The sequence below is a fragment of the Lactuca saligna genome, chromosome 8 (assembly GCF_052625555.1).
Source record: "Lactuca saligna cultivar CGN05327 chromosome 8, ASM5262555v1, whole genome shotgun sequence".
In the NCBI taxonomy this organism is placed as follows: Eukaryota; Viridiplantae; Streptophyta; class Magnoliopsida; order Asterales; family Asteraceae; genus Lactuca; species Lactuca saligna.
The window spans coordinates 110,610,509-110,623,851 of NC_136424.1; the positions used below are offsets into that span (position 1 = coordinate 110,610,509).

Consider the following 13,343-nt stretch of genomic DNA (forward strand, 5'->3'; position numbering starts at 1 on the left):
AGGAATGGCTGGAAGAATGTGTTGAAGACCTAATAGGATAACTTGAAGAATGAATAAAGTTTGATCATGCTCATATTTTAATAATGTTGTTATTTTTTAAGAATTTTATTCATTTTTGTTAATATTATTTTAGAATATGTATAATTATATTAAAATATATAAGACTTTTAGTCTGTAAGAATATGCATGAATTTGTATTTAAGTTTGGATGTATAAGAATATATTAGAATGTTGTCATTTTTCAACCTCAGATTCAAGAACTTTGTTATTCTTCAATAATATTGTAATAGAATAAAATTCTGAAAGGCATCATTCTAACTAAAAAATATTCTGACAGAATAAAATCGGTTATGTTTACAAATTATGTTAGAATTAAAATTGAATTAATTAAAAAAATTCATATTTTTAAAATTAGAAGAATTAATTATCCATAAATATCCGAAAATTCCCTTTTATAATTATAGTTTATTGTCCAAAATACCCTTTTGCTAAAATTTGTATGATTATATGGTACATGCTATCCTATTGTAATATTATAAACTCTCAAATCATGTCCATTGATGAATTTCATCTGTTGGTCTAGATTTTTGCATTCTCGTACACAATACTAAGTAACAACAAAATAACCTAACCATATATATATATATATATATATATATATATATATATATATATATATATATATATATATATATATATATATATATATATATATATATATATAAGTTCAAATGAGAACACTATTTAATGTGAGAACATGAGAACACTACTTTATGTTACTATTCTACTATAAATTTTGTATATACAACGTTATGACATTATTCATCAATAAATATACGAACGATCACAAATTAATATTTACATTAAAATTTTGTATGTACAACTTTATGACATTATTCATCACCGAATATATGAACAATCATATATTTAACATTCACATTAGTATTTACTAAATTACTACATATATAAATTTTATAGTAGAATAGCAATATAAAATTGAATATATTCATATTATAATTACTATAATACTATATATATATATATATTAAATTTATAGTAGAATAGTAACATAAAGTAGTGTTTTCACGTTATCACATTAAAAAGTGTTCTTGTTTGAAATTATATATATATATATATATATATATATATATATATATATATATATATATATATATATATATATATATATATATATATCGGGGTCGATCCCGAGAGGGTGCACAGCATGCAGCCGCACACGGCCCCGAAAAAAATAGGACGCACATTTTACCCGTATTTTCTTTTTACTATTTATATTAATATATATGTTATTCAAAATATAGCATAGAATTTATTTAGTTCAGTTGGAGAAAACTCCCGTGGATAGTGTCTTATATTTTTAAACCGTCGTGTCCAATTCTTTCTTCCTTTTTTAATATCTATTTTTTTGTATTATTCATATATATTTAGATGATCATGCATGAAATAGAGGTGAACTCAAATTAATAAGCAATAGGCTTGTGCCACATTAATGCGGTTAACATTGTTATTTTACAACAAAAAAACACTTTATTAGAAACAACTAAAAAGAGGCTATAATAACAATGAGTTTACACATTTTTTTAACGAGGCATTTACACCAAAACGAATTAAGTGATAGGATAATCATTCGATCCAAAAATCGAAAGTTTCACCGTATTGATTAGATCTAATCTATGTTTTGAAAACCGGACCGGACCATCCGGTTCGACCGGTTCAACCAGGAACCAGTCCCGTCTCTAATTCTTAAAGGCTAAAAAACCGGTATTCATGTGATGGGTGAAAACCAGTAAAAACCGGTCGAATCGGTTTTTACCGGTCAAAACCGGTAAAGGCCAAAAAACCGGTATTCATGTGAACGGGTGAAAACCATTAAAAACCGGTCGAATCGGTAAAAACCGGAAAGTTTAAAATATATTTATTTTTTTCATTTTTTTGTATTTTTTATATAATTAAATATAATTATGACATTATCCGGTTTTTTCGATTTTTAAGACCGGTCCGACCAGTTGGACCACTTGAATCATCAGTAAGACTAATGGTTCAGACTACTGAACCATCAGTAAGACTACCGGTTCAGTCTCCGGTCCGGTTTTCAAAACCTTGAATCAAATTATCACCGAGTTGAATTGTTAAAAATATAATTGCTACACTACTTCCAAATAACCCAAACCATGGCTATTAGCACCATTAAAATCATATTTTTAAGTTTTCGTGAGTTTAGATTGCTCTTAAAAACCAGTTCTTTCATTTCTTGTTTTGTTTATAGCTATTAGGGTCGGTTCTAAGTAGGTGTTGGGTGTGTGTTGTTAACATGTCATTAACTCATCGTCAATCCGTCGCAAATATGTTGGAATCAGATGGCAGGCTTCACGGTTCTATTTACCGTCGATAATTATTTCTAAATGAACGGTGTTCTTTTTACTCATTGTCACCATTATAATTAGCGACGGTCTATTAGGCGTCGAATACTATAGTATAAAAAAAGATATATTTAGCGGGTCATTCTAAAATTTTCGAATAGGGCCTTCAAAATTAACGGATCAGCCCAGTAAAAATAAAACAAAAAGTGAAGATGAAAAGAGGAAAAGATACAAAGAATACGAATTGATGGACAATGGCATAAATAGAGCAAATAATCACATATAAACAAAACATTCTTTTGAACATAATAACTTTTATTTTCCAAAGGATAATACAAAGAATCAGATATAAACAAAGTAGTTCTTTTAAATACAACTTTTATTCCAAAGGCATGCATGGTTTGGACATTTTAACTAAAGAAATTATGCTAGTAAAGATTCTATAAAAGTCAATTTAACTCAAAACACAAAAATTTATTAATAGATATCATGTCTTCTAGTGAGCTACCAAAGCAAAGCCAAGGAAAAAACAAAACAAGAAGCTCACTCTTTCTGAGAATCCAATGGACAAAATTCCTTCAAACAATCGTTATTGAGTGTAGGGATCTTTGGTGAGATGAAGCATCCAGAGACAATGTTCCTCGAATTCTTGGATAAAATTTTTAAGGTAGCATTGATAACTCCTACCAAATCCACCGGTAAGCAAATTCTTATAGTATTTAAATCATGTTTAAACTTCACCACATAAATTAGCATAGCATCGTGGCCACAACACCCACAAAAACGGTTCAAAACACCCTTTAATTATTTTAGTATTTTCAAGCACAAGCCTACATAAATAAAGAGAATTGGCCACTGAAGCTGTTGCGGTAATACGTTGTTTTGTTTTTCAAGGGAGCCTTTATATCAATATCTAAAATTGATAAAGACCGGAGAGCATACCAAAAAAACTGCAGTTGCGCATTGCGTACGATGGAAGGTGAAACCCTGAGAGCTTGTTTCAATCGTGCGAGAATTTCATATGGGAAGAGACCCTCTTGGAAGAATTGTTAAAATTGTTTCTTGATCAATCCTCATTTAATCATCTGATGGAAGTGACTAGCCAGGTAGAAAGGAAAAATAGCCTTTAAGGCAACATCACAAGATAAAAACTTGTAGGTGAACATTTTCTGTTTAGGAGGGGTGCAACCAATTCCTATGTTTTTCAAGATGGAAGAATTATATATGTTAATTTTTTAAGGAAAATGAAAGAATATGTGGTCGTGGGCCCATGGCACATCAAATGGAATAGGGTATGTACGCAACAGAAGAGTAAGAAGCTATGGCAACGATAAACTTCATCACCATAGGTGTACTCAGTACATCCCCATCTCTATAGACCCCTTTTTTTGTCGCTATATATAGGTCCCGTTTTAGCTAAGACGTGTCACTATAGGTCAATCTATGGTGACATAACTTGTAGCTGCTGTATGTTTTGTCGCTATAGCCCCTGATTTTGTATTGGGCCAATTAAATCTTCTTACTCGGAACCTCATCATACATGTGTCAATTTGTAGCAAGTGTTTCATAACATGTAAAGTTCATTGCCTACACATCTTGTTCCTTAGCGTTGACATCATCAAACAAAGTAGGAACATAATCCTACACATAAAACACATATTGAACTCAAATAATTGAAGCTCGTAGGGTTCAATTTCAGTAATTTTTTAGCAACACTTCAAGGTTTACTATTCCCTTATGATCTTTAAGTTTACCATAACATTAAATATGAGAACATTAAAGGAAGATCGAAAGCTTGCAATCAAGAAAAAAAATGCAATCACTGAAGTTTAATAGTTGAAGACAGTGCAAAAACCACTAAATCATTGTAACAACCAAAGAATAGGTTACCATCAAGTGATCACGGACGGTTAATCCTCGACATGAACACAACCAAAGATACAAACCCCAAAAGAGAGAAAAAATAGGAATCAATGAGAGGAGGAAACTTTAATTGATTTTTAGTAGAATCCTTAAGGAGAGACCGATGATTAGAGGAGAGATTGATGAGGAAGGGAGAGGTGATGAGTTGTCAAAGTGAAACACTTTTTCATTTAGTGAAAATATAGGAAAGATGGAAACTAAGGTAGAGGAGAACAATCGGATTTTCTAGTTTTTTGGGATTTCATTTCCCACTAGCTATTAAGAGGAAACGCATTCCCTAAAAAAATTAAAAAACGACAGTTAATTCTAGTAGACAAAAAAATGCTTATCCTAAATCCTTCAAATTTCGTAAGAAATGATAGATTTTATGACATACATTTTTTCATTGTCATGTACCCGTACATGTCATGGTTCACGTGTCATTAAAGGTATTTATTGGAGTCAAGATTCTTTCCATGAAATTTCAAAGCGAGCAGGACAAATATGCAAGCCCTACCATTTCCATTTTCTAGGATTAGTTATTCTTGTTTTCATTAGAAATTAAGTACAAAAGGAACATTAAAAGTCATTGAAAGTCATCAATATAATGACATGCCTAATTAAATTTGTTAAAGATTCCACGAATTTGTGCTCAATGTCAATTGTTAAATCTATTATCATATAGTTTAACACAATGCCATGCCAAACGTTTGAAGTAACTCTCCTGGTGCTTGAAATTAAAATAGGACTAATGCATTGAAATTAACACATACATTAAAGATCTCAAATTCCTAAGCATTTATAGACATATATGACGAAGTCGGATTCATTTGCTAGTTATTATCGAGGCATTATTTTCTTGAGAATCTCATCTACATATATAATGTCATTATTAAGGAGTAAGATGCGGCTTACTTTTTGTTGGTTAGTCTTATAAAATGCCTATCTTCTATAATAATAAAAAAATGTTTATTCATATTCCCTAAAACTAGAATTCTATGTTAGTCTACTAGAACAAAGCCAACCTTTCAACATAAAGTCAAATAAAAAACAATATAAACTAGAACATAACTTTTTCCAAATGTACGGTTATACAAGCTATGTAAATTGGTTATAAAATTTTATGCTACTTATGGTCCTCTAAAAAGGCATGTCAACTCAAACATCAAATGTTAAACAATGGTTGAGCTACAAAGACCGAGGCAAAGATAAAACAAAATAAGATCATAAAATCATTTTGACAACTCTGTCATGTGAAAAAGGAAAATAATTATCATTTGTATTACCGCACATAAAATCAAAAATCTGGTGAAATCGGTATAAAAACATACATTTTTACCTATCTTGCATGTTCTATTCACAAGCAAAGACCAAAGAAAGCATTTCCAAACTTGCATGCTGCCTTCGCGCAATATAAGCAATATTATGGAATTTGTCTCCTACACGAAAATAGGTTCATAGACCAGATGTAGAATCCTACGTTCATTTCATGAGTTGTTAAAACCAAGAAACTCCGTAAAATAGGAAAAGAGGGCATAACAACAAGATTTCTTAGATAAAAACAAAGAATCACATATGGCCTAAAACAATAACTTATTTTTTCAAAGTCATGCTTATGACCTACGTCTACCTAACTTGATAATAAAACTTTATACTTGAAAGGATTCTATTAAAGGAATGTAAATTCAAACATCAAATGTTAAACAAAATCCATGTCTTCTAGTGAGCTACCAAAGCCAACGCAAAGAAAAAACAGAACAAGATACTCATAGTTTCTGAGAATCTTAGGGACCATTGAATATCATAAAATTCCTTTTTGTGAGATCTTTTCCATGAAGCATCTTGGCCAAATCGTCCTAGAATTACACAAAGTAACTTTATGGTATCTTTTCTTCCTAGACAACTCCTACCAAATCCACGCCTTAATCAGATCCTACTACTATATAAACCTAGTTAAGACATTAATACAATCACACATAACACCACCACTCGCACATAAGCAAATTAAAACAGAATTTCACTATAACAAACAGAAATGGCTACTGGGGCAGCTGCCATGATGCGTCATTGTGTTTTTGAAGGGAGCCTTTCAATGTCAGAAATCGACAAAGAGAGAAGACCATACCATAAAAACTGCAGCTGTGCATTGCATAGATCGAATGATGAAATCCCCACAGCTTGTTTCCATCAACAGAGAATATCATACGGCAAGAAAACGTCATGGAATGCTAATTGTTCCTTGTCCAAAACTGCTACCATAATCCCCATTCAGTCTTCCAGTGCAAATGATAAACCTTCATAAGATATGTTTTCCCCTGCAAGTGTAAGACATAGCCTTCCCTTTCTTCATGGTCTCATCATTGCAACTAGCACAAACAACTTGATGTGCAGATGACAATTCACAAGAAAACCTCAGAAACTTCATCTTTTAACAATGGCGTCTATCGAACAGAGTATGCTCTCAAATCTGGGTCGATGGAAATTTTATTCGTGAGGGAATTTGTTTCAAATTAAAGGAGTCATGCCGACGAACTGATTTATGGGATCGTGCCACTGTCTCACATCATCAACCGATTGATGGTATTGTACAACAAATCCTCATTCACTACTACACCAGCTGTTTGATGAAATTGGTGCACAGGATATTTTCTTGTGACATACTCTATTTACGGAAATTTAATGAAGTGCGAGTGGAAAGATTATGGTGGGTTAAGGGAGATGCTCAACTGTAGGAAAGCATGCAAAGAAAAAATGGTTATTCTTTCTACCCGTAGAGATTGGATGATCACGATATGTCAATTTTATTTTTTTAACCTTTTAATGAAAAAAATGACATGTGTACTTTTACGTGTTTTTTAACACCAATATTAAAATGTCACTGTTTTGTGAAAAGTGATTTATAATCACTATCGTGTTCTTATTAAAACTCAGTTTTTCAGTCTTCATCGTATCATTTTCTGTGGAAATGCTAATACCATTTATATTATCGATGGAGAACGAAAGTATGTACAAAAGTAGTAATATCAGGTCTGACATACATTATTAAAACGGCTAAAACCTTCTTAATTCGTTTATAATGGGTGGTCGTCGTTTCGTGGAAACAACCGGAAACGGGTGGTCGAAGTTCTGCAGGCAAGGCAAACAAAGACAAACGAATGATACTTCCACGTTCTACGTCGCGGGATTCCCATATGGGACCTGTAAAATGGATTTGCAAGGAGTCTTTGATGCATTTGGGCAAATATCGGACATCTATATCGGTGGGAAGAAGAATCGATGTAATCAGAACTTTGCTTTTATTCGATATGCTGGTGTGAACGACACACATGGTATGGAAGTGAAAATGAATGGTGTCAGATTCCGTGGAGTAACCCTACTCGCTAACCTCGCCAAATATCAAAAAGAGAGATACAATCGCAGACAGACATTCAGTGGAAAACCAACGGTATCGAAAGTCACTCCGGGGACTAAATTCGGAAGCATGGATTCGAGAACCTTTGCGCAGGTGACTGCAAGAATTAAGGTAGTTCAACATGGTACTCCCCTCCTATACTTCTTAAAGCCAAAACTGCCATGAGTGAATGGACAAAGAAGACCCTACTGATAGGAGAAGCCCACAGTCTTGATCACATAGCTAACTTGCCAGACCACACATTCTCGCATGAATCTATAAAGTATCTTGGAGGTCTTAAGCTAGGCATTAAATTTGGTTCGTCTAAGGAAGCTCACGAATTCTTAGAAGACAGATCAAGGTGGCATGAATGGTTCAAGTGGTTGATGATGGACATGAACAAGGAGGTACAATATGAAAGACTAGCCTGGCTAAAGATTACAGGCGTTCCTCTTAGATACTGGGATACGGACAACTTTTCCACGGTTGCTAGTAGATTTGGGAAGGTTATTATTCCATTCGAAATCATCTTTGACAGAAAAGACCTATCTATGGGAAAGGTGGGTGTTATCACATCAATGAATAATTGGATCAATGAAGAAGTTAAAATCGGTGTAGATGGGGTGGTCTATAGTGTTGGGGTCGTTGAGTATACTGATGACTGGTCTCCCTTCTAGCCTTGCCAATTTGATAAAGTAGAAGATGTGTCGGAATCGGAGGAAAGTGAAACCGATAATGAAGTCGATGGGGTCTCTGAAACCTGGATCCCGGAGGACGACAACGATCTAGAGGAAGGAGAATTCCGTTCCGATAGAGCTCCAGAATCACAGTTGAAGAAGACGTACAAGCATGCCGAGTTTGGTAATTCCCCGGTGATTGTTGGGAACACAAAAGACGCATCGGTTGAGCTTAACGGTGTAATCCCCCAGAATGAAGTCAACGAGGGTCTGTAAGGGAGTCGGTTGGGATTCCCCACGTGATGAATGAGGTATCGCCTACTGAGAATGACGGTGGCAGAATTAGGATGGACCCGGGTGATGTGGGTTTGGACTCGGCCCTAAAAGCTAATGGGCTTGATGTCAATTTCGACCCATCCATGAGTTCTTCACCAGCCCCAAATAATTCCAACGCCTCCATATCTAATTCGCCTCCCAATTCTAAGCGTTGCTGCATTGAGCCTAAAAGTAAACAGAGAAAAAGAAGACGAGGTAATCGTTCCCCTAGAAATGGCGACGCATCTTCGAGAGACAATTGCCCAATCCAAAAATCACAAGATCCTAACTCTCCTAACGGTAACGAATCGCTGGATCTCAACAAAGATCTAATGTTATCAGGATCGTCCGAGGGGTCCGGTGAGACCACATCCAACAAAATATTCCAAACGGTGGTGATTGGATCCGAAATTGGCTTCCATATGGGGGTCGACAACCCCATCTTAACGGAAGTTGTAGGTGGAATGGGAGTCTACTCCACTAAACAATGAATTTCCTATCGCTGAATGTGAGGGGTATGGGCGAGGTGATGAAGACTAGTTGGGTTAGAAGGCTGAAAGTGAAACACAAGGCGACTTTTGTTGGATTACAGGAGACACAGCTATCGTTCTCCTCAAGTATTGATGTTAACGGGAGCTGGGATTCAAATGCATTTGATTATGCTAGTGTTGATGCAAGCAGACGTTCTAGTGGGCTAATCTTAATTTGGGATACTTCTGTGTTTCAAAGATTTGATGTTATTAAGAACCGTGATTACTTGGTGGTCTGTGGAAAATACAAGGACTCTTCTGAGAGTGTCATTTTGAATACTGTTAACGTATATGGTCCTCAGTCAATATCAGAGAAAAAGAAGGTTTGGCTAGAACTGCTTAACATAATTAATGGGACACCTGGAACGTGGGTGGTGTTTGGAGATTTTAATGTGGTAAGGGATCCGGGGGAAAGATGTAATTCTCAATTTTGTCCCTATAGTGCCTCTGATTTCAACAGATATATCCATGACGCTAATTTAAAAGATTACAACATGGGTGGAGAAAGATTCACGTACATGCGTAGAGTCGATGCCAAATTAAGTAAACTGGATAGATTCTTGACTTGCCCTAATTATCTGCAATTGTTCCCTCTTAGCTACATAACAGCTCATCCTCGGGAGCTCTCTGATCATAGTCCAATTACCCTCTTGTCTAGAGAAGCTGATTTTGGGCCTATCCCTTTCAAGTTCTTTAATTCGTGGCTCCTTAAAGAGGGATTTGATCAAGTGGTCAGTGATGCTTGGAATTGTTTTAGAGGGTTTGGGACCCCTGATGCATACATGGCTGCCAAATTCAGATTCTTGAAAGACAGAATTAAGAAGTGGAGAAAAGATGGCGATCAAAAAGAAAGGCAGGAAGTAAGTGGTATATGGGACGTGGTTGAAGACCTTGAAAAGGTTGTAGAATCTAGACCACTCTCTTCAGATGAACAAAGAATATGGGCTGATGGAATAAGAAAGATAACAGAGTGGGAACGCGTGAAGGCACTCGATCTTAAACAGAAAGCGCGTATCAAATGGACCATTGATGGAGACGAGAACAGTAAGTTCTTCCATGGGTATATCAACAACAAGAATCGAAGGAGTCTTCTTCATGGTCTTATGATTAATGGGCGATGGACGACGGGGGTTAATGAGATCAAAGAGGAAGTATACAGATTTTTCCACGACAAATTCACGGATGCTCACTTGGTTCGTCCCAAGTTTAGTAACCCAAACTTTAAATCAATTTCCATGATGGATGCTATTAGAATTGAGTCCCCTTTTACCCCTGAAGAAGTAAAGGCTGCAGTTTGGGACTGTGGTAGCGAAAAGGCCATGGGACCTGATGGTTTCACCTTCAAATTCATGAAAAAGTTCTAGGACACGATTAAAGATGACGTGATGAAGTTTGTGATGCATTTTGAGGAATCTGGCTCACTTGCCCGGGGTTGCAATTCTTCATTCATCACTCTTGTCCCCAAGATCAAGGACCCTCTTTCTCTAAATGACTACCGCCCGATTAGTCTGATCGGTTGCTTAAGAAAGATAATAAGTAAATTACTTTCCAACAGGTTGAAGCGAGTTATTGGTGATCTTATAGGCGATGTGCAGTCTGCTTACATTGATGGAAGATGCATACTCGAGGGTCCTCTTATGGTTAACGAGGTGTGCTCATGGGCTAAGAGAGCACATAAAAAGATTCTTCTTTTTAAAGTAGATTTTGATAAAGCATTCGACTCGGTGAACTGACAATACCTGGACTCAACAATGGAACAAATAGGTTTTAGAAGCAAATGGAGGTCATGGATCCGTGGATGCTTGAATTCATCCTGGGCGTCGGTAATCATCAACGGGTTGCCAACAAAAGAATTCCCTATCTCTAAAGGAGTTCGTCAAGGTGACCCTCTTTCTCCTTACCTGTTCATTATCGCTATGGAAGGATTGAGTGTGGTCCTTAGGACGGCTTGTGACAAAGGGATCTTCAAGGGTGTTCAAATCCCGGGTAATGGTCCAATCCTATCTCACCTCTTCTATGCGGATGACGCTCTGTTTATTGGGGAATGGTCAAGATCAAACCTAAAGAACCTAGCACGCATTCTTAAATCAAAAGTATTCGGAATTGGAGTTGACCCAACTGAAACATCGAACTGGGCTAATCTTCTCGGTTGCATTCCGGGAAACCTTCCATTTGACTACCTCGTAGTGCCGGTTGGTGCCAACATGAATTTAATAAAACATTAGAAGCCCGTAATTAAGAAGTTTCGGTCTAAGCTTTCCTTATGGAAGGCTAAATCGTTATCGTTTGGTGGAAGGCTCACATTAATCAAATCGGTTATGGGTAACCTGCCTACCTACTTTTTATCCTTATTCCGAGCTCCTGTGGGTGTAATTGAAGAAATGGAGAAGATAAAACGTACCTTCCTGTGGGGAGGTTGTGATGATAAAAAGAAAATTCACTAGGTTTCCTGGGACAAGGTCCTTGCAGCCAAAGAAGATGGGGGACTTGGAGTGGGATCCATATAGGCTTTAAACATTGGACTGCTCGTGAAATGGTGGTGGAGGCTGAACAATGAAACACATTCTTTGTGGGCTAGGGTAATATCCGTTATACACAATTTGGTGAATAAACCGATTGATTATTTATCCTCACAAAGGTACGTTGGAGTATGGAATAATATCGCCAGCTCCAGAAAATCTCTATGTGAGCTTGGAATCGAGATCCATGATCTTTTTAATATTAAGATCATGTCAGGGAACAATACTTTGTTTTGATATGACCATTGGCTTGGTTCCAGCAGCCTCAAATCAAAATACCCCAACTTATTTGAATTGGAGTCAAAGAAAAGGTGCACTATATCAGATAGGATTGGCGGATTGAATCAAAACTGGATGTGGAAAGTTAGGCCTGCTGTTCAGAGGCTTGATTCCGAAGTTAAAGACCTAATTGAAGATGTCTGTAACGTTCAATTAAACTCGGGAATAGACCATTGGAGATGTAAACTTTCGGCGGATGGTAGGTTCTCGGTGGGCATTATTCGACAGCTTGTAGACAAGCTGAAAACCATTAACCCAGTTGCCCCTTTGATTATATGGAGTAAAGTCGTACCGATTAAGGTGATTTCTTTTGTGTGGAGAGCTGTACAACAACGTATACCAACTGCTACAACCTTGGGAAGGAGGGGTATTCCGGTCAACTCAACATTATGCAGCTCATGTATTGGAAGTTCTGAATGCGCCGACCACGTGTTGATCAATTGTCCGCTTGCTAACATGATCAGGAGCTGCATTTGGAGATGGTGTGGTATTACAAGTGAACACGAGTCTATAAAAACCATCAGTGATCTTATACACTTTGCTAGCGCATGGGGGAGGAATAAAAAGAAACGGAAATGACTTGTTGTGATCTGCTATGGCATGCTGCGGAACTTATGGCGTTTCAGAAACGAAAGATTATTCCACCTGGAGGGTATTTCAGTCCATAATGTCACGGAACGTATTAAGGCCATGACCTTCTATTGGGTTAAACATAGGGGAAATAAGGGTATATGTAGTTAGGAGGAATGGTTATCATTTCATTTTATTGCTTGTAATTTTGCATTTACTTGTATGTTTTTCTTATTCTGGTCCCTCTTCTAGTTCCTTGCTAGGGTAGGGTTCCTTTCTATAATAAAATTTGCCGTTTCCAAAAAAATCAGGTCTGACAGGATGTACATTCCAAAAAACGTGAATTAAAGTCTCACAAACATACACACACACACATATATATATATATATATATATATATATATTACACACACACACACACATATATATATATATATATATATATATATATATATATATATATATATATATATATATATATATATATATATATATATATACATATACATATAATCAGGAACTTATGCAACTCGACCAATACAATCAGTTATTGGCATTTGTGTTATTCACTAGAAATCAGGTTGAGTGATCAAAATTCAAAGCTTACGTTAATTTCAAGACATGATAAAAACAAAACAAAAAATGAAGATGAAAAGAGGAAAAGTTAAAAAGAATACGAATTGGTGGACAATAGCATAAATAGAGCAAAGAATCACATATAAAGAAAAAATTATTTTGAACACAACTTTTATTTTCCAAAGGATAAGACAAAGAATCAC

General features: G+C 35.8%; 1 protein-coding gene across 1 annotated transcript; it reads left to right on the forward strand.

The window, feature by feature from the left end:
* Positions 1 to 12,069: 12,069 nt before the first annotated feature.
* Positions 12,070 to 12,573, forward strand: LOC145010014 (uncharacterized). Its single transcript, XM_078968613.1, has one exon. The coding sequence runs from the start codon at positions 12,070 to 12,072 to the stop codon at positions 12,571 to 12,573; it is 504 nt and encodes a 167-aa protein (XP_078824739.1).
* Positions 12,574 to 13,343: the final 770 nt, after the last annotated feature.